At 36.5% G+C, this 22,765-nt stretch overlaps 3 protein-coding genes across 3 annotated transcripts; 1 reads left to right on the top strand and 2 right to left on the bottom strand.

Moving 5' to 3' along the window:
• Nucleotides 1-3,798: 3,798 nt before the first annotated feature.
• LOC127565408 (uncharacterized) lies at nucleotides 3,799-9,082 on the top strand. Its single transcript, XM_052003584.1, has 2 exons — nucleotides 3,799-3,912; nucleotides 8,693-9,082. The coding sequence occupies exons 1-2, from the start codon at nucleotides 3,799-3,801 to the stop codon at nucleotides 9,074-9,076; spliced, it is 498 nt and encodes a 165-aa protein (XP_051859544.1). The 3' UTR covers nucleotides 9,077-9,082.
• Nucleotides 9,083-11,257: 2,175 nt separating this feature from the next.
• Nucleotides 11,258-13,382, bottom strand: LOC117572327 (probable G-protein coupled receptor Mth-like 11). Its single transcript, XM_034255062.2, has 5 exons — nucleotides 13,288-13,382; nucleotides 12,055-12,553; nucleotides 11,835-11,994; nucleotides 11,590-11,775; nucleotides 11,258-11,529 (listed from the first exon to the last, which is right to left on the bottom strand). The coding sequence occupies exons 2-5, from the start codon at nucleotides 12,523-12,525 to the stop codon at nucleotides 11,258-11,260; spliced, it is 1,089 nt and encodes a 362-aa protein (XP_034110953.2). The 5' UTR covers nucleotides 12,526-12,553; nucleotides 13,288-13,382.
• A 3,016-nt stretch (nucleotides 13,383-16,398) lies between these two features.
• Nucleotides 16,399-21,196, bottom strand: LOC117572328 (G-protein coupled receptor Mth-like). Its single transcript, XM_052003513.1, has 10 exons — nucleotides 21,144-21,196; nucleotides 21,048-21,084; nucleotides 19,273-19,771; nucleotides 19,053-19,212; nucleotides 18,813-18,992; nucleotides 18,489-18,752; nucleotides 18,337-18,419; nucleotides 18,189-18,274; nucleotides 17,924-18,118; nucleotides 16,399-16,614 (listed from the first exon to the last, which is right to left on the bottom strand). Exons 3-10 carry the CDS (start codon nucleotides 19,741-19,743, stop codon nucleotides 16,515-16,517), a joined length of 1,539 nt encoding a protein of 512 aa, XP_051859473.1. The 5' UTR covers nucleotides 19,744-19,771; nucleotides 21,048-21,084; nucleotides 21,144-21,196; the 3' UTR covers nucleotides 16,399-16,514.
• Nucleotides 21,197-22,765: the final 1,569 nt, after the last annotated feature.

Raw genomic sequence — 22,765 nt, 5'->3', positions numbered from 1 at the left:
ATTTATAAATTAACTTATTTTTTCGATGAACAAAGATTAGAGTACTAATTTAAAAGAGATTTTTAACTTAAAAATTGCTCAGACTGTTAAAAAATTTGAAATATGAACTTAAAAATGTCGAATTCTATTTTGTAAACAAATTCCAATACATGGATAACACTCTGAGAACCGTTTTCCCTAACTTAATAGGAAGAAGTACTTTATTTTTGTTGTTATTATATTTTACAACAAGAGACAACAAATAAATTTCTGCCATTATCAATTTTCTTGTGTGAAATTATGACTTAGTGAAGAATTTCATACTTTTATGAGTTAAGTGTTTAATCAATTAGCCACTTATACTTATGGAGGTTAATAATCGAAGCGGAATTCAGTGAGCTAACGCTCAAAATGCCTTTAAAGCCGAGCTTAAACAGTTTTTAATATGACAAATGGGGATTGTAAATAATAAGTGTGACCATATACGAAGTGTTCTTTAGACGCGCGTTGATCATATATGAGAGAAATACCCTTAAACTCAAGCGTCTTTACTTACAGCTAACCCATTCGTATTCACATTCGCATACGTATTCGCATTCACATTCGCATTAAATGAATACTTTTGCTCGCGCGCTTGGCTTAACTAGGAAATTTCATGCTATCGCCAGAAGCAGCAGCCATAATTTTCAAGCCAAAGACTTTTGCTGTTGGCTGCTGTTTGTTGTTGGAGGAACTCTTGGAGCTGCTGCTGGTGTTTTTCCAAAGACTTTATGAAAAAATACGAAGTATTAAAATCATAAATCTAATTGGAAATGCGCGTCACGTGCGCGGAACGTTAGTCTCTGTCTCTCTTGGCAAAAGGAGCTGCCGCTGCCTCTGTTGCTGTTGCTGTTGCTGCCGCCATCAATGTTGTCTACGAGCGTTGCATGCAGCACTCAAAGTGCGTAGCAAGTGTGCGTGTGTGTGTGTGTAATACAACTACAAGCACTCCGCCCCCTTCATCAGTCTCATCCGGCTCAGCTTGTACTTTAATTTCAGCAAGGAATTTACTTAAAAAGATTAAGTTTTTCTATGCAAAAAATGCGAGTGGAGTTTGAGTTTGAGTTGAGTCGTTGGCTAGATTTTTGAAATATTCATGCCGCTGATGAGCAGCAGGACAATAAAACAATGAAGCTCAAGTGGCAAGGGCCATAAAAATATTTAATGCAAAGGGAACTTGTCATGGAGCTGCCACTGGGATGACAATTGTCTCTCCCCCTCCCTCCCTTCCCCTCTCACACCCCCTCCCCGGCAAAAACAAATAAGTCTCCCAAGACATATGGTCGGGTGCTGCCATAAATTCGTTTTGGGCTGCCGCAGTGTGGCGGCAGTGCTGCCAACTTGCTCAATTATGCAACGGAATGTTTTATGTGCTTTCGCTTTGCGTCGGGCCAAGTGCATAATTCCTTTTTTGTACAAGGACTGCACGCATCCTTCCTTCGTTGGCAACTTCTAGGCAAGTTACTTTACTTGATTAGTGTCGAGTGCCTGCTGAATAAATCAGCAACTACAACAACAACAAGCATTAACATTAACACAATTGTAGCTGCGGTTGTATCCACCTGCTTTTGGCCTCATTTTTTTTTGTCTTCTTTTTTTTCCATGCCACATTTACATAAACCTTTTTCGTAAAAGTTCTGACTGCTTTCGGTGTTTGATTCAACAATTGTTTGATCCGCAGACAAATTACCGCAATGTACTGAGAATCAGGGAACAAAGCAAAAGGTAGTTATTCAAATGAAGACCCAAAAAAAAAAGAGAAAAAAGCGACGCACGCATCCTACATATTAAAAAGCAACAATTATTTCTCAAGAAATAATCCAAAGTTTGCTATTGAACCTCTGAAAACAGTCTCAAAATAAGCTATGGAAAATATATTTCTGGGTAAATAGTCTGATTGTCAGGTGAATAATAGAAAACTCTGGTTTTGTTTTTGCTTTTTCAGAAATTTGAATAGAAATAGAAATTATAAGGAAGAGAAAAGTTCTTGGAAAAAGTTGGCAATATTTATATAATTTTATATTGATTTTATCCAATTGAAATGAAATATGAATTTTTAAATGAATCTACTTTTATATATGTGAAAAAGAAAACAAACGTTTTATTCTCATTTTGAGTTTAACTCATTAAATTGTTTTAATGAAAATAACAAAATGTGAAAATATGATTTAAAATTATAGAAATTATTATGTTAGGGGTATAAGGAATAATTTTAAGGCTTAAAATGTTAAACAATATTATGATACTCATCGTTTTAGTACTAGAAGTCAAACATTTGTTAGGTCGTAAAATAAAATGTAAAATCTTTTTTAAAACAACACTTTTTAGAAACCTCTGAGAACACTTATTTCTGGTTTTGAAAATCTTTGGTATTGAAAATATATTTAAAATGTTCCAAAAATGTTAAGCTTTAAATAAATCTTAAAGCGCTTATTTATACCCTCACTCTCTCTCCCCTACATTGTTATAAGTTTTATACTTGACCTTCCACTTTTACTTATGACAAGCTGAAAAGGACTTTTTCCCCTGGCAAAGTTTCGATCTATTGGCAAAATGGCAGACATTGTTTGTCATTAACAGCAACAGCAGCCCAATAACATTCGCAGTAGCAGCAACAGCAGCAGAAGCAACAACAACAGAGCGACTGGCGACGCAGTAATCAGTCACATCGAGCATCGACTTTCCAAGTGAATGGGCGGGACGTGACTGAGCTTTGTACATACACACATACATACGTGCATACATATTTAGGAGTGTGTTGGTGTATATAAGCATTGGGATGGTATGTAATGTATGCGCCGTCCTTTTCTCGCCCGTTTTGCCCCTCGCTGGAATGCGCATAAAGTTTGTATTCTATTTGCTTATGTAAAACGTAGCGTTAACATGGCTCCCACGTCGCTCACAGTTCATACTCTCCATTCACTTCTCTCTCTCGCTCTCTCCCACACTCTCTTGCACTATTATGCTGTGTGTTCTGGCTGCTCCTTGTTGTTTACTTATTTACTTTTGGGCGGTCTGTTTGTCTGTCAGCCTTTCTGCCTTTCTATGTATGCTCGTCTGCCTTTTTTTATGTTGTTGTTGGTGTTGCTGTGTTCTTCGTTTGAAATGTGACTGAAATTTTAATGCAAAATGCTCTCTTGCTGCTTATCAGCAAAGTGCGCTCTCTCTTTGTGGCCATGCACACATACTTACACATACTTTCACACACGACTTTCGTATGCGTATTCTGCATTGCTTTTGTCTTTGTCTTTGGCATAGAGAGAGGGGCAGGTGGGGGCAACGTGCGTGGATTTATTATGCTGATTTTATGTGCTGTCGCTGCGTTTTTAATAATAAAGAAAACATTTATTAATGATTAATAAAGCCGGACGGCAGCAAACAACAGAATTGACGTTGACTTTGACGCTGACGTTGACGCTGAGTCAGTTTCATTTCCAATTACAGTGACGCATGTTTCAATTCCGCAATTCCATTGTCATTTGCGCCCCCTCTCCCTCACACACACGCACATTGTAATGGAAAGCTCATTCGTCACTTGCAAATCAATGATGTTTCTCGTTCCACACCATTTGAATTTCATGCATAGCTAATGAAGTCCACACTCCATTGCTTACAATACACACTCACATATGGCAACATCAATTGTGAGCGTGCCATGAAAAGCGTGAAAAGTAGTGCAAGTTTTTCTTCGCTTTGTTGCAGTGTCAACGAAATGCGGCAAACATTTATAATTTGCATACTTCAGCTTCAACTTCAGCTCCAACTTTTTAATGAGATTTAATGGCGCCGCAGGGAATGGCAAACGAACAAGAAGAGAGCGCCAAGGGAAGAGAACAGAAAGCAGCGAACGAAGAGCGGAAGCACAAAACGGGAGCAGTCACAGTAGCTGATGCTGTAAGTGAGCATTAAATCATTTGCCGAGCGGATAAGGAGTTGAGACTTGCCCCCAGGTAGATCGGGTTACCTCTCTTGGCTGCCAGGACATAAATCTTTCCCTCAGCGATAAGCGCAAAAAAGTATTCAAAATGAATTATGAAACTGGCCGCAGTCACCTCGAGGGGTTGTTGGTAGATGGCGCCACATGTGCAGCCGCCTCGAGACGAGATTCATCATTTCATAATTAGAGTTTTCGGGCTCCACAAAAACTGTTGCCACATTTTTGACCGACTTTCTGTGGTCGCAAGTGTTAATAATGGCACATTTGTCCTGCCACACGCTCCCTTCCACCAATTCGCCTTGTGTGGTTACGTTGGTAAATGAAATTAAATTGTCCTTTTTCATTTTGATGCATATCACTGGATGTGTGTGTGTGGCGAGTAGCAAGTGGCAGGGGCAGCTGGCAACATTGACAATAAATTAATATTAGCCGCAACAACAACAACAACAGAAATGTTGCGAGCAACCCTCAACTTGGATAAACTAATAAAGCATATGTAGATGGGGAGCCAAACGCCAAGTTGCAAGTTGCGTGCCACGTACAAAGATGGCAACATGTGTGTGTTTGTCTATCTGTGTGTGTGCGTGAGGGGGCGGGGAACTCAAGTTCGACTGGTGTCAGTTTGCTGTCAGTTAGCTTTGTGGGTGGAAGGGGAAGGTAAGGGAAACATCAGTGTCAGTCAATTTGTGCAAACAAAGCGCGCGCTCAGCTGATGAGCGGAACCTGCTCTGTGGCTAATTGAAGGGAGAGGCAGCAATAACAATGCTAATGGAAGGTACTAGTCGAAAGCATGTGTCATATGGAATGAGAGAGAGCGCAGGCAAATACAACAACAGCGATCGAGAGAGCAGAGTGCAGAGTACGAGAGAGCGGCAATGCAAAGCATATGCAAATACGTGGGTGTGAGGTGTGGATCACAATAATGTGCATGCGTGAAAGAAGAGAGCAGAGATGTGGACGCTTTTGGAAGGTACTATTCAAAAGCAAGTGTCATATGGAATGAGAGAGTGCGCAGGCAAATACAATAACAGCTTTGGGGAACGAGAGAGTAGAGTGCAGAGTACGAGAGAGCGGCAATGCAATTTAGTTATGGGTGCTAATACAAAGCATATGCATGTACGTAGGTGTGAAGTGTGGATCACAATAATACGCATGCTAAAATTTGAAGCGCGCATAAGGAGAGCATGAAAGAAAAGAGCGCAAATTAGATGTGGACGCCCATACAAAGCACAAATACTTCTATTTGTGGGTTTGTAAGGTGATATATATGTACGAATGTGCATGCAGAGAGAGTGTGAAAGCGAGTGAGTTAGAAGACAGTGCTAATGCAATGTGACTGTGTGTCTGAGACAGCAGAAGTAGGGTGGGAGAGTTAAATGCAAATACTTGCAGACAGACCGTCTGTAAGATCAACATGCTTACGATCCACTTCTGCTCTCTTTCAAGCTACATCACATTTGTACTTTGTAAATGAGCGCATGCATACCACACTTTCGACTGGGTAAATGTGGACATAGGAACGACACCCACACACACACATAGAGCAATAACAGGGAATGTGAGTAATAGAGAGGTACGCTTAATGACACACACACGCATACACTCACACATGTAAACTCATTTACGCACATTTGTAGACAGATAATCACTGCCAGTCGCCCTCTCACTCCCCTCCACACACACACGCACACACAACCAACTATGTCTATAGACATTTAAAAGGCTTTGTTGAAACAATTTCATGCATTATTCATTGCACGCCTTCACACATTTTTCCTCATTTCGTTTTTCCGACCAACAATTTTCCTTTTGTCTGCAAGTCAAAATTTAATAAAGAAAAATTCAACGCTTTGGCTCAGGACTAACGAACTTCCTGTTTGCGTGGTCATTAAGAGAGGGAGCGGGAAGAGAGAGAGGAAGATTGACCCCCGTTCAATCTAACAGCAATTAAAGTAACTGCTGAATTTCGATTATAGCGCTCAAATTTATCGATTGTCAGCAGTCATCGAGCTAATCCCATCAACGCCATTACAGTTGTATCTCTATATGTATGTGTGTTTATTTATATGTATGTGTTGCTGCATCGTCTGGACATTTTCTAGTTATCTGAACATTTGGCCAATTCAGCTGACGCTCTTATTGGCACTTGGCCACAATCTGCGCATTGCGATGTGCATGCCACACAGGTAGCAAGGACTCTAGAGCAAGCATTTCACTGATTTCTATCACACATCGTTGACAGTTTAACTCAGAAAGAGAACGAGCTAGAGAGAGATGGAGATATGCAGCAAGAAGCAGCAAACAATTTCAGCTAATGCCAAAAATGCTGGAAATGGAATCGAACACGTGCAACACTCGCAGGACACGGCGAGTCCTGGCCAGAAAAAAATTTGTTGGGTGCAAACATTAATTTTATGTTTGTTAATTTCTTTTATTTTGAGCATTTCCACGACTATTTCACGCCCATTTGCATAAATTCCAAGGCGTTTTATACCAAAAAAAAGAAATGGTAAAAGGAATAAAAAAGCGAAGCAAACAATTGTTGAGAAATTGCGTTAAATTTATCGTCTGTGAAAGGCAGCAAATGAAAACTGTTAAAAAATGCACGAAATTAGTTCAACTAAAGCGAAAATCTCCTCAAGCAACCCTTTTCCTATAGTCAAGGGTGAGGCTAGAAAAAAAGAAAGAGAAAAAAAAAGAGAAATGAAAAGCCGCACATATGCTACTACTTGAGATAGGGGAATGGGGGCAGGGGTTGCACTTGTGGCTGGAAATAAATCTTCCTCCATTTCGATTTAAAATGTAACAGGCCGCAGTCGAAGATTTATGGGCGAACATTGTCGAACAGTTCGATTACAAGCCATAATCGCAGGCTAAAAACCCCGTCGAATAGAAAAAAAGGACCTCAAGAACACATATGTGAAGCATAAATCTTGTTGGCCGCATGTAATCAATATTATGACTTGTCATATTATTGTGTACTATCACTTCAAAGATTCGTCCTTAAAGCATTCAACTTTAGTTTTTATTTTGTCCCTGGGGCAACATTTTGTTGGCAGCCACTGTCCCGATTTCACCTTTCCAATTGCCAATTAATGCTAATGACAACAACCCTTTCGTTGCGCCGCATTGAACACTTGCAACATTTGGTGGCAACTCTTGCCTGCTGTTTAATTAGCACAACGGACAACACGATTTTTATGGCATTTCCTTTATTTTTCAGCACTTTCTTTTCTGCTCTGCTCTGCTTTGCTCTGTTATGAGTCTCCATAGTGCAATATGTGATTGATGGCAGCCATAAGCAGATTATGTAAATCAAGTCTGACCTTTGACCCTCCACCGATTGTTGCAGCAAGTGTGCAGAATTGCGGAATTATGGAAAATTGGCAACTGGCCGAGAGGACATCATTTGTCATCGGCTTTTGCTTGGTGGATGACGATGACGATGATGATGATGATGATGCTATTGACCCCATTCTTTGGGACTGTTAATGAAAACATGTGTCGGCAATAAAATGATAATCATGATTTACATCCCGACATCATCTTCAATATGATTGCAACACACACATTTTCATCGAACGTGATCAATTTGTATGCAAAAAGTATTTTAATTGCCGCATCGAAGACATTAATGAGACTGGAAATTCTCTCTTGCGATTTCATTTGCATTCAGTTGGGGATCTCTGAGAATACTTTTTCCCTTTTCAGAGAAGAAACCACTAATTTGTTGCATTAGTGCAAAATTAAATTATTGTTTACACACACTCTTCACAGTTATGCAAAGAAAAGTTCCCTTTATCTTCGATTCGATTGTTAAAAAAGGGTTGACTTTGCCTCAAGGGTTGAGTTCCGGGTGTCAATATGTGAACAATGCCGAATTTGCATGTCAGAGGAAAGCAAGGACAATCAGGAAGCAGGCAACAGAAGTTGACAACATTGCTTGGCATTCATTAGCTTTGACTTTCGTGTAGTATTGTGATTGGATTTTGTACTAATTACCTAGACAAACATTGCTGCAATCGAATTAAGGCAACTGAAGTGGTGATTCAATTGAAATTCAGCAGAAACAAATGCATTGATTGGCCACAATCCGGACAAGATTTACTTTGTAAATACCAGTGTGATATAAATATTTGCTAACTTGAAACTAAACAACGAAATCAACTCGCCGAATAATATTCAAAATGTTTAAATTAAATGGATATTCAGATTCAAAATTATTATTAAATATCCTTCTTATACGTGCTACCCATAAGGTAAAAGGATATTATAACTGTGTTCTTGCAGGGTATGCATATAACATGTAGAAGGGTGCAACTCCGACCCCAAAAACTATATATATTCTTGATTAGAGTCAACAACCGAGACGATATAACGATTTCCGTCTTTCCGTCTGTCTTTTTGTTTCACATTTTTGCCATTTTGGCATATTTTACAGTACTACTACGATAAAGGCAAAAATGCAACTCATGCTGCCAATAAAATTTGTGCACTTTATGGACCCAATACAGTTTCCATTTCCACCGCACAACGATGGTTTCAACGTTTTCGTTCTGGTGCGGAGGTGGTCGAAGATGCGCCACGGTCCGGAAGGCCTGTCGTCGAAAATTGCGATAAAATCGCCGAATTGATCGAAAGAGATCGGCATAGTAGCACCCGTACCATCGGCCAAGAGCTTGGCATGAGTCATCAAACCGTTTTAAACCATTTGAAGAAGCTTGGATTAAAAAAAAGGTCGATGTATGGGTGCCACACGACTTGACGCAAAAAAACATTTTTGACCGTATGGATGCATGCGAATCGCTTCTGAATCGCAACAAAATCGACCCGATTTTGAAGCGGATGGTGACTGGCGATGAAAAGTGGATCACTTACGACAACGTGAAGCGCAAACAGTTGTGGTCGAAAAGCGGTGAAGCTGCCCAGACGGTGGCCAAGCCTGGATTGACGGCCAGGAAGGTCATCTGTGTGTTTGGTGGGATTAGCAGGGAATCATCCACTATGAGCTGCTCCCCTATGGCCAAACGCTCAATTCGGACCTGTACTGGACCGCTTGAATGCAGCACTCATGCAGAAGAGTCCATCTTTGATCAACAGAGGCCGAATTGTCTTCCATAAGGACAACGCCAGGCCACACACATCTTTGGTGACGCGCCAGAAGCTCCAGGAGCTCGTATAGGAGGTTCTTTTGCATCCACCGTATAGTCCGGATCTCACACCAAGTGATTACCACCTATTTCTGTCCATGGCGCACGAGCTTGGTAGTCGGAAGTTGGCCACAAGAGAGTCCTGTGAAAATTGGCACTTCGAGTTTTTTGCCAATAGGCAATATATAGCGAGCTTCTATAAGAGGGGCATTATGAAGTTGGCATCTCGTTGGGAACTCGTCATCGAACAAAACGGCGCATATTTGACTTAAATCGAATTATTATAACCAATTTTATGAACAATTGAAAATTCAATAAAAATACAGCAAGACTTTTTTGACAATCTTATATATCACATTTGTGGCTCATATAATTGAAGTACTTACCTTTAACAAGAAGGCCGAATGTGTTAATGTCATAACCAGATGCTGTGTAACCTTATTTTAGACTTGTGACCTATTATTAAGCCCACTGAAAGTGCTCATGAATCATTCCCTAGTATAAAATGATGTCTGTCAGTCATTTTTTTTAAGTTCTACAATCTCTGATTCTCCAAAAATATACAATTTTATTATTTTTAGTCTTCAATAAAATAAAGTAAACAGTACATGTTAGTATTTAATTTATATACATATAGTATTTATAGTATTTAATTTAATACTATAAGGAATTAGTCAATTGTATTCCTTCTGTTTAAATACAGAGGAGGATAAATTCCATCGACTTTGAATTCTGCTGCTTCCGTCCGTTAAAAAAAAGAAAACACTTATTAGATCAAATGTTTATAACAACAAGCTTAAAATATTGTACATTCATAAAAAAGTTAATATATTTAATAATTTTTTTTCAACTCAAACCAATTAAAAATAGACAATATAGTTAGTATTATTAATATTAAATGCAACGGACACCAACACCAAAGAAGAAAGAACATGAACAATTCAGTAACGATCCAATTGTTTTACCTGTGTGAAAATATTTGGAAGGATTTCTCTTCTAGTTACATATTCCCCTCCGTGTAGACCAACATCTTCAATATCATCATCGAATAATGATTTAATACCCCTTATTCTTAAAAACAAGTAGGAAAGCTAACTTCGACAATTTTTATCTGATCGCAACTAAATTTTCAGGAATCATAACTACTATAGTTATTATTGTATACACCAAAATTCGCGACTCTAGCTTGCTATTCGATTTTTTTGATTTGCGGGGGCGAAAAAATTTGAAACAAACGTGATCTGCGTGCAAACATAACATCTAACAACTATCTCTTATAGTCTCTGAGATCCACTGTTTCATAAGGACAGACGGACAGACAGTCAGACGGACATGGCTAGATCGTCTCGGCTGTTGACGCTGATCAAGAATATATGTACTTTATGAGGTCGGCGATGCCTCCTTCTACCTGTTACATACAATTCCTAGTGTTAATACATTTCCAAAGTTATAATGCCCTACCCTATGGGTAGCGGGTATCAAAAATAAATAACAATAATAATAACAACAAAATTGTCTAACCCAGTTACAAAATTTAAGGTTCAAATAGTGTTTTGTTTCCTCCTTCGGTTTCTTTAGCTCTAGAAATACTTACCTATTAGCTATTTGCTTAAAAACACTACGCTTTAGCACAAACAATATGAATATGAGAATACCCTCACCAAAAATGATGTAATAAAAAAATAAAAATATTCTGTTGAGAATGCGATAAGATTGTGCAAAATACGCAAGTATCTCGAAAGTCCAAGGAACTCCCATAATAATGGTAAGTCGGGCAAATATACCACACCTAAAAAAACAGGAAAAAGAAACAAATTAAAATTCAATTACAATTGATTGATGTTTTCATAACTTCTTACTTCTTTATACACGACTGGACACGTTGATGACGTTTTTGTCGCCCTTGAAAATTCCTCATTTCACCCATCCCATTGAAAATTCGAATCGCCTAAAAAGTATTCAATTAGAATTTAATATATCAATTCCAATAATAACAATAATAACTTTTATCTCACCGTCATGACACACATTATCGTATTGAATATAATTTGTATTGACATAGGCCCAACATAATAGAGCATTGCAGACCAATCATGGGCTGTGGGGAATTATTCATTGATTCAGAGTCATATCAGAGTTTAGAGTTGCTGATCTACTCACTTTTGACCCAGCAGGAGTATATTCCCACTCCTGGCATCCAAGGTAGTTGATCTATATCATTTGGATCCAAAGTGCTATCAATAATAAATATAATTAGGGTTAAAGCAGCCGCAGATGTCCAGACAATTATGCTATAGATGGTGAACCGATATGCGATTGTATAATCTTCGTTATAGTTGGTGCCCCGAAAGCTCTTCCACAAATCGAAGCTTATAACACTGAGCCAATGAAATCTCGACATTTCAGCAAAGTATCCAACGTAACCTGATCAAAAAATTCTATTCTAAATAATGATTTAAGTATAAATATGCAAATATATCTTACCAATTGCTTTGCATTGATTTTCCGACATAAACGAATTATAAATGTTGATTAAAAGTAGCAACAAAAAAGTCACTACCAACATGAACAAGTAACAAATGAAACAAATTCCATGAAGATTTCGTAGTTTTGGCAATCCCATGTAGACAGCGATCGTAAGAACGGAGCAAACAATACTCAGTATAAGCACTGAAAAGAAGAAAACTTTTCAAAAATAAAAATGAAATACAAACATCAGATTAGCATACGCGTTATGGTTGGCCATATAGTTTGAGGATCTTCGCAAAATTGTGGAATCAGTTCGACCCTTGATTCGTTATCAAATCGCTGAGGCTGTAGACAATATTGATTTTTGGATCGTTGGTTACTTGAATTATCTGACACAAATAGGTATGCGATATTTCCATTCTTAAAATAAAATAATGTTATTATTGCATTGCTTTACAATTTACAGTTTCTAAACTACACCTCCAGCAGTTTCCATTTATAATCAGCGATAATACTGATATGCTCTGAGCAAGGCACCGGAAGATCTCTTTGTATGATCAAGTCATCGGGGACGTGTATCTTCATTTCGGTGCCATTCGTCCAAACGAAATCCACAAGGCCATCAAAGTCATCTAAGTCCTGAATATCCTCGCTGCATCTGCGCTCTTCGACAACGAGCTTCTGGTTCTTGGGACAACAGTATCGTATGCAAGTGCCTAAGCGACAAGCACAACCGCGCAGATGCCTTGAAACCTTCTCGGAGTCTCCGTCCATACGAATCTCGTAATCATATTCACCAGTTAGTTCCGGTGGAATTATGATATTCTGGTACTTGTACGAACCATTTAGTAACTTTTGGTCTTCCGACAATCTCACTGTGTCATAGTAATCACAATTGGGTATATCGGCATTGATGCCGCTTAAAGCAACCATGAATAATAATAACCACATGGCGTATACGAAATGTTGTTCTGCAATGCTGAATGATTCAAAAAAGAAACCATCGATAAGCAATCATAAATACATAATTGTTTACCAAATTATGAGTGAGTATAACAAATGTTGAGAAACTTTCTAAGAATATACAAAATTATAGTGCGACCGAGTTTATGGTGAAAAAAACATAAATTAAAACGATTTTAAAAATAAGTGAAGGTTATTCTTAAAGCTTTAGATTAGTACTAAATTTAGAGCTAAGATTAATTTTTGAAACTTGTTCTGTTTTACGATAAAATATATAAATTCGTTCATTTCTTGGTTTGCGTACGAATTTGTTAATTCTTACATTTATCAGAACAGAAAAAAGAAATTCAAAAACAAATCTTAGCTCTAATTAAAGAAGTAATCCAAAGTTATAAGAATAACCTTTTCTTTTTTTTTAAATTGTGTCAGTTTATGTTTTTTTTTCCCATATGCAATCTTATTCCAGTGAATTTGTTTGGATATGAATTCGCACTAGTCTGAAGGGTAAAAAATTAATACCGGAATTACATGGAAACGACTTATATCGCTTCCCAATGCACAACATTATCTGATCTTTCGAGCTAACTAATGTTAAGTAAACACCTTCAATTTCAAGGAAGTGATTTATTATTCTCGGAAACTAGTTAACGTGCTCATCAAGTAGTTTGAACTCATTAAAATTAATACGCCGGCAAACTAACTAGTTTTTTTTTTTTTTGTGTGTGTGGTAGTTATTGTATTGTCACTTACAGTATTACCAATGCACTTGACAGATTTTCATTTAAATTTCAAGGTTAAGATATTGAATTGTATTCACGGGAATCATCACTTCACTCTTAATTTAGGGGTGATATGGTTTTCCCTTTTGCTGATTTACTAATCAGTAAAACCGAATCAAAAAACGCGCCAAACTGGGATCACGTCTGGTCACTTCGACTGCTGGTATATAATTGAAATGCGAATAACATTCAGAACAACATCGAGTGACCAGCTGATTCGAGTGTACTCGACTGTGAGATACCCGCTACCCATTTTGAATAAAAGCAATATATTTTGCGGTACTATTCTCAAAATATACCAAATAAACTGCAAAATACTAAAAATTTACCAAATGGTATATGTGGTATATCGATTTAGTACCACACTCAAAATATACCATAGACGGCACAATATACCAGATTGTCAGCCAAAGCAACTAAGACCCCTAGTAAGTAGGCGTTTTTGCCCATACAAAAGTATTTCTTTACTAACTTCCACAATATTTTTCTGATCAACTAAATTTGCAGGAATCATAACTACTATAGTTATTATTGTATGTACCAAAATTCGCAACTCTAGCTTTAAAACAACTCGACTGTGAAATACCCGCTACCCATTTTGAATAAAAGCAAAATATTACGGTAATAATCTCAAAATATTAAAAATAAATATGCATGTATTTTCGATCGGAAAATGAAATCGAGCACCACCGACCGGGTGGTTAAAAAAAAAAAGTTTGTACTTCACCACATGCGCGGCTTGCACTCTACCACCTGAGCTATCGCATTGCTTATGAACACCCTATGCATACAGATGCTAATATAGACGAGCATATATATACGTATACGCATACATACAATACATACATAGCAGGTGGTTTTGCTCATACAAAATATTTCTTTAATAAAATCCACAATTTTTATACCCGCTACCCATAGGGTAGAAGGGTATTATAACTTTGTGCCGGCAGGAAATGTATGTAACAGGTAGAAGGAGGCATCTCCGACCCTATAAAGTATATATATTCTTGATCAGCGTCAACAGCCGAGACGATATAACCATGTCCGTCTGTCCGTCTGTCCGTCTGTCCGTCCGTCCGTCCGTATGAACACCTAGATCTCGGAGACTATAAGAGATAGAGCTATAATTTTTTTTCGACAGCATTTGTTATGTTTGCACGCAGATCAAGTTTGTTTCAAATTTTTGCCACGCCCACTTCCGCCCCCGCAAATCAAAAAAATCGAATAACAAGCCTAATTTTAAAACTAGAGTTGCGAATTTTGGTGTATACAATAATAACTATAGTAGTTATGATTTCTGAAAATTTGGTTGCGATCAAATAAAAATTGTCGAAGTTATTTAGGAAAAACTTTTGTATGGGAAAAACGCCTACTTACTAGGGGTCTGAGTTGCTTTGGCCGACAATCTGGCACATTGTGCCGTTTATGGTATATTTTGAATGGTGTACTATATCGATATACCAAATATACCATTTGGTATATTTTTAGTATTTTTTTAGTATTTTCGGTATATTTTGAAAATGATACCGCAATATTTTGCCTTTATTAAAAATGGGTAGCGGGTATCTCACAGTCGAGTACACTCGACTGTAACTTTCTTACTTGTTATTTATAATTGTTGTAAATACGATTTAAAAAAAAAAACAAGTAAGAAAGCTACAGTCGACTGTACTCGACTGTGAGATACCCGCTACCCATTTTGAATAAAAGAAATATATTTTGCGGTATTTTTCTCAAAATATACTGATTATACTGCAAAAATACTAAAAATATACCAAATGGTATATTTGGTATATCGATTTAGTACCGCATTCAAAATATACCATAGACGGCACAATATACCAGATTGTCGGCCAAAGCAAATTGGACCCCTAGTAAGTAGGCGTTTTTTCCCATACAAAAGTATTTCTTTAATAACTTCGACAATTTTTATCTGATCGCATCCAAATTCATAAATACTATAGTTATTATTGTACATACCAAAATTCACAATTCTAGCTTTACAATTACGCTTGTTATTCGATTTTTTTGATTTGCGGGGGCGGAAGTGGGCGTGGCAAAAATTTTAAACAAACTTGATCTGCGTGCAAACATAACAAATGCTGTCGAAAAAAAATTATAGCTCTATCTCTTATAGTCTCTGAGATCTAGGTGTTCATACGGACAGACGGACAGACGGACATGGCTAGATCGTCTCGGCTGTTGACGCTGATCAAGAATATATATACTTTCTAGGGTCGGAGATGCCTCCTTCTACCTGTTAAATACATACATTTCCTGCCGGCACAAAGTTACCCTTCTACCCTATAATTACGCTTGTTATTCGATTTTTTGACATTTTTCGACAGCATTTGTTATGTTATGTAGAAACGCCTACTTAGTTACTTTGGCTGAGAATCTGGTATATTGTGTCATCTGTGGTATATTTTGAATGTGGTACTATATCGATATACAAAATATACAGTTTGGCTTATTTTTTAAGCTTTTTTACAGTATATTATTTTGGTATATTTAGAGAATAATGCCACAATTTTTTTGCTTTTATTAAAAATGGGAAGCGGGTATCTCACATTCGAGCACACTCGACTGTAGCTTTCTTAATTGTTTTTAATGTAATAGTATATCTTTATACCAAATATAGATTTATTTTGGCATATCCATTTTGAAGATTTTTTTAGCAGAAGTTTTTTACACTTACAACTGCATCCAAAGCCAGACGTTGAAAGTGTTTTGCTCTGCAAATATTTAATCAACTGAGAGAATATGTGATATTTACAATGCAGACGTGAGTTATGACTCTTAGTCTGCGTATAATTTCCTTTAGACTTCCATAGTGATACCAGAAGTTAATAGTCTAAGAAAGCTATTATATCACATTTGTGGCTCATATAATTGAAGTACTTACCTATAACAAGAAGGCCGAATGTGTTAACAAGATTATGTTTAACCTTATAATATATACTTATTTTAGACGTGTCGCCTATTATTATGCCCACTGAAAGTGGTCATGAATCATTCCTTAGTATAACATGATGTCTGTCAGTCATTTTTTTTAAGTTCTACAATCTCTGATTCTCCAAAAATATACAATTTTATTATGCTTAGTCTTCAAAGAAATAAAGTAAATAGTACATGTTATTATTTAATTTATATACTTAGAGTATTTATAGTATTTAATTTAATACTATAAAAAACTAATCAATTGCATTCCTTCTGTTTATATACAGAGGAGGATAAATTCCGTGTTGATCGTGTTACTTTCAATGACATCGACTTTGAATTCTGCTGCTTCCAACCACTAAAAAAAAGAACACACTTATTAGATCACATGTTTATAAGAACAAGCTTAAAATACATTCATAATAAGTTAAAATATAATATTTAATAATTTTCAACCCAAACTAACTCAAACATTCTAATGTGGTTAGTATTATTAATATGCAACAGACACCAACACCAAAGAACAAAGAACGTGAACAATTCAGTAACGATTCAATTGCTTGTGTGAAAATATTTGGATTTTTCTGCTAGTTATATTCCCCTTCGTGTAGACCAACTTCTTCAATTTCATCATCGGATAATGATTTTATACCCCTTATACTTAAAAACAAGTAAGAAAGCTACAGCCGAGTGTGCTCGACTGTAAAATACCCGCTACCCATTTTGAATAAAAGAAATATATTTTGCAATATTATTCTCAAAATATACCAAAAATACTACAACAATACTAAACAAGTCAGTCGAGTGTGCTCGACTGTGAGATACCCGCTACGCATTTTGAATAAAAGCAAAATATTTTGCTAAATTATTCTCAAAATATACCAAAAATACTACAAAAATACTAAACAAGTAAGAAAGCTAAAGTCGAGTGTGCTCGACTGTGAGATGCGCGCTACCCATTTTGAATATATGCAAAATATTCCGGTATTTATTTTCAAAATATACAAAAAATGCAAAAAATACTAAAAAAAATATACCAAATTGTATATTTGGTATGTCGATATAGTGCCGTATTCAAAATATACCATAGACGGCACAATATACCAGATTGTCAGCCATAGCAACTAAGACCCCTAGTAAGTAGGCGTTTTTGCCCATACAAAAGTAATTCTTTAATAACTTCCACAATTTTTATCTGATCGCAACTAAATTTTTAGGAATCGTAACTACTATAGTTGTTATTGTATATACCAAAATTCGACTTTAGCATGTTATTTGATTTTTATGGATTTGCGGGGGCTGAAGTGGGCGTGGCAAAAATTTGAAACAAACTTGATCTGCGTGCAAACATAACAAATGCTGTCGTAAAAAACTTATAGCTCTATCTCGTATAGTCTCTAAGATCCAGTGTTTCATACGGACGGACGGACATACGGACAGACGGACATGGCTAGATCGTCTCGGCTGTTGACGCTGATCAGGAATATATATACTTTATAGGGTCTCCTTCTACCAGTTACATACATTCTACCCTATGGGTAGCGGGTATAAAAAATAAAGAACAATAATAATAACAACAAAACAATTGCCTAGCCCAGCTACAAAATTTAAGATTCAAATAGTTTTTTGTTTCTTTCGTCGGTTTCTTTAGCTCTAGAAATACTTACCTATTTGCTAATTGCTTAAGAACACTACGCTTTAGCACAAACAATATGAATATGAGAATACCCTGACCACAATTGATGTAATCAAAAAGTAAAAATATTCTTTTGAGAACGCCATCAGATTGTGCAAAATACGAAAGTATCTCGAAAGTCCAAGGAACTCCCATAACAATGAAAAGTCGGGAAAATAAACCATACCTAAAAAAAACAGGAAAAATGTACAAATTAAATTCAATTACAATTGATCGATGTTTTCATCTCTTCTTACTCCTTCCTCGACTGGACACGTTGATTGCATGATAGTCGCCCTTGAAAATTCTTCATCTCATCCATCACTTTGAAAATTCTAATCGCCTAAAAAGTAGTCAATTAGAATTTGTTATTTCAATTTCGTTAATAATAACTTATTAACTCACCGTCATGGCAAACATTGTCGTATTGAAAATAATTTGTATTGACATAGGCCCATAATAATAGAGCATTGCAGACCAATCATGGGCTGTGGGGAATTATTTATTGATTCAGAGTGAGATCAGAGTTAATCATTTAGAGTTGTTGATCTACTCACTTTTGACCCAGCAGGAGTATATTCCCACTCCTGGCATCCAAGGTAGTTCATCCATATCATTTGGATCCAAAGTGCTATCAATAATAAATATAATTAGGGTTAAAGCAGCCGCAGATGTCCAGACAATTATGCTATAGATGGTGAACCGATATGCGACTGTATAATCTTCGTTATAGTTGGTGCCCCGAAAGCTCTTCCACAAATCGAAGCTTATAACACTGAGCCAATGAAATGTCGACATTACAGTAAAGTATCCAACGTAACCTGATCGAAAAATCCTATTCTAAATAATGATTTAAGTATAAATATGCAAATATATCTTACCAATTGCTTTGCATTGCATATGCGACATACGCGAAATGTTGATGACAAGTAGCAACAAAAAAGCCACTACCAACATGAACAAGTAACAAATGAAACAAATTCCATGAAGATTTCGTAATTTTGGCAATCCCATATAGACAGTGATCGTAAAAACGGAGCAAACAATACTCAGTATAAGCACTGAAAAAAAAGGAAACTTTTCAATAACAAAAATCAAATACAAACATGAGATTAGCATACGCGTTACGCTTGGCCATATAGTTCGCGGATCTGGGCAAAATTGTGGAATCAGTTGGATCCTTGATTCGTTACCAAATCGCTGAGGCTGTAGACAATATTGATTTTTGGATCGGTGGTTACTTGAATTATCTGATACAAATAGGTATGAGATATTTCCATTCTTAAAATAAAATAATGTTATTATTGCATTGCTTTACAATTTACAGTTTCTAAACCACACCTCCAGCAGTTTCCATGTGTATTGACCGTTAATACTGATATGCTCTGAGCAAGGCACCGGAAGATCTCTTTGTATGATTAAGTCATCGGAGACTGGCATCTTCATTTCGGTGCCATCCCTCCAAACGAAATCCACAAAGCCATCAAAGTCATCTAACTCCGGAATATCCTCGCTGCATCTGCGCTCTTCGACAACGAGCTTCTGGTTCTTGGGACAACAGTATCGTATGCAAGTGCCTAAGCGACAAGCACAACCGCGCAGATGCCTTGAAACCTTCTCGGAGTCTCCGTCCATACGAATCTCGTAATCATATTCACCAGTTAGTTCCGGTGGAATTATGATATTTTGATACTTGTACGAACCATTTAGTAACTTCTGGTCTTCCGACAATCTCACTGTGTCATAGTAATCACAATCGGGTATATCGGCATTGATGCCGGTTAGAGCAATCATTAATAATAATATCCACATGGCGTATACGAAATGTTGTTCTGCAATGCTGCATGATTCAAAAAAGAATTGATAAGCAATCATAAATACATGAATATTTACCAAATCATGAGTGAGTATAACAAATGTTGATAAACTTTCTAAGAAAATACAAAATTATATATGGATGAGGATATGTGATTCAACCGACATTCTGATCCATTCTGTTTTTGTTTTAGATAAAGATTATTTATAGAAATATGGGGAATTCTCTGATGGAGTTTGTCGCATGCGACCGTCTTTATGGCGGAAAAAAACATGAACTAAAACAGTTTTAAAATTAATTGAAGGTTATTCTTAAAGGTTATTCTTAAAATTCCAAAACCATTCTTACTTTTAATTAAAGTACTAATCTAGAGCTATAAAAATAACCTTCTCTTATTTTTATACCTGCTACCCATAGGGTAGAAGCTTTGTGCCGGCAGGAAATGTATGTAACAGGTAGAAGGAGGCATCTCCGACCCTATAAAGTATATATATATTATTAATCAGCGTCAACAGTCGAGACGATCTAGCCATGCCCGGCTCAGATACTATAAGAGATAGATCTAACATTTTCAATCGACAGCATTTGTTATGATTGCACGCAGAACAAGTTTGTTTCAAATCTTTGCCACGCCCACTTCCGTCCCCGCAAATCAAAAAAATTTTGGTATATACAATAACTACTATTAAAGAAATACGTTTGTATGGGCAAACACGCCTTCTTACTAGGGGTCTTAGTTGCTTTGGCCGACAATCTGGTATATTGTGCCGTCTATGGTGTATTTTGAATGGTGCACTATATCGAAATACCAAACATACCATTTGGTATATTATTAGTATTTTTGGTATTTTCGGTATATTTTTAAAATAATACCGCAATATTTTACCTTTATTAAAAATGGGTAGCGGGTATCTCACAGTCGAGCACACTCGACTGTAACTTTCTTACTTGTTAACATTGTATCAGTTTATCTTTTTTTCCCATATGCAATTTTATTCCAGCGAATTTGTTTGTTTATAAATTCGCACTGGTATGAAGGGTACAAAATTAAGACCGGAATTACATGGAAACGATTTATATCGCTTCCCAATGCCCAACATTATCTGATCTTTCGAGCTAACGAATATTAAGAAAAACACCTTCAATTTCAAGTAACAGATTTACATGAAGTGATTTATTATTGTCGGAAAGTAGTTAACGTGCTCAGCAAGTAGTTTAAACTCGTTAAAAGTAATACGCCGGCAAACTAACTAGTTTTTTTTTTGTTGTGTGTGGTAGTTATTTATTGTCGATTACTCACAGTATTACACAGTTTTTAAATTTGTAGTATCAATGCACTAGATAGAAATTTCAAGGTTAAGATATTGAATTGTATTCACGGGAATCATCACTTCACTCTAAATTTAGGGGTGATATGGTTTCCCCTTTTGCTGATTTACTGATCAGTAAAACCGCATTGAAAAACGCGCCAAACTGGAATCACGTCTGGTCACTTCGACTGCTGGTATATAATTGAAATGCGAATAACATTCAGAACAACATCGAGTGACCAACTGATTCACGCGCTGCAACCCGATGCTGTTATCACTGCAAGTTAAATGAGACTTATCTGAATACTTACTATATACATAATATTTATATTCAGTCTTGACCCACAGCTTATAAACATAATTATTGCAATGCATATGGTCGGCTAATGAAGATATGGCTGCCTCTTAGCATTTACCGGGCTTTGTTACTTCGGTCAGTAAGTGAGTAAGTCAAGTCAAAGAACTGTATGTAAATATACATATGGGTAATTCCATGAATTCCGTCCGAGCTCTTTACAGTGAAAATAACATAAACTGAAACAATTTTAAAAATAAATGAATGTTATTCTTAAAGCTTTAGATAAGCACTATATTTAGAGTTAAGATTGATTTTAGAAACTTGTTCTGTTTTACGATAAAATATATAAATTCATTCATTTTTATAACCGGTACCCATAGGGTAAAAGGGTATTATAACTTTGTGCCGGAAGGAAACGTATGTAACAGGTAGAAGGAGGCATCTCCGCCCCTATAAAGTAAATATATTCTTGATCAGCGTCAACAGCCGAGACGATCTAGCCAAGTCCGTGTGTGTGTCTGTCCGTCCGTCCGTATGAAACATTGGATCTCAGAGACTATAAGAGATAGAGCTATATATTATTTTTATAATATAATAATTTCGACAGTATTTGTTATGTTTGCACGCAGATCAAATTTGTTTCAATTTTTTGGCACGCCCACTTCCGCCCCCGTAAATCAAAAATCGAATAACAAGCGTAATTTTAAAGCTAGAGTTGTTTGGTATATACAATAACTACTACAGTAGTTATTATTCCTCAAAATTTGGTTGCCATCAGATAAAAATTGTGGAAGTTATTAAAGAAATACTTTTGTATGGGCAAAATCGCCTACTTACTAGGGGTCTTAGTTGCCTTGGCTGGCAATCTGGTATATTGTGCCGTCTATGGTATATTTTGAATACGATATACCAAATATACCATTCGGTATATTTTTAGTATTTTTGCAGTATAATAGGTATATTTTGGGAAAAATACCGTAAAATATATTTCTTTTATTCAAAATGGGTTGCGGGTATCTCACAGTCGAGCACACTCGACTGTAACTTTCTTACTTGTTTAAGTTGCTGAAAGAAATAGTATAAATCAGGTGTGTTTAATTAAATATTTGTAATTTAATTCGCATTGTTCTTTCATTGTTTGATAAATGTTCTTAAATAAATTATATTTAACATAAGTCCACATATAATATATTCTTTGCTGTACAATCTTTTATTTCAAACATTTATTTCTGCTGTATAAAAAATGCCACTTTGGCTTTAAATCGAAATATGTATGTTATATCCCAGTTGTGTAACATTTGGTATCTAGCATCTCTCTCTAACATAATTAAGCAGCTGCGTGTTGGCGTTGTCGGATTCAGTTTCAGGTTTCAGGTTTAAGAGCGCCATAAAGTTCGGGACATGCTTATC

Source organism: Drosophila albomicans, chromosome 3, assembly GCF_009650485.2.
Source record: "Drosophila albomicans strain 15112-1751.03 chromosome 3, ASM965048v2, whole genome shotgun sequence".
Classification (NCBI taxonomy): domain Eukaryota; kingdom Metazoa; phylum Arthropoda; class Insecta; order Diptera; family Drosophilidae; genus Drosophila; species Drosophila albomicans.
Note: the sequence above shows the minus strand (reverse complement) of the source record. Positions and strands in the feature narration are given on the sequence as shown.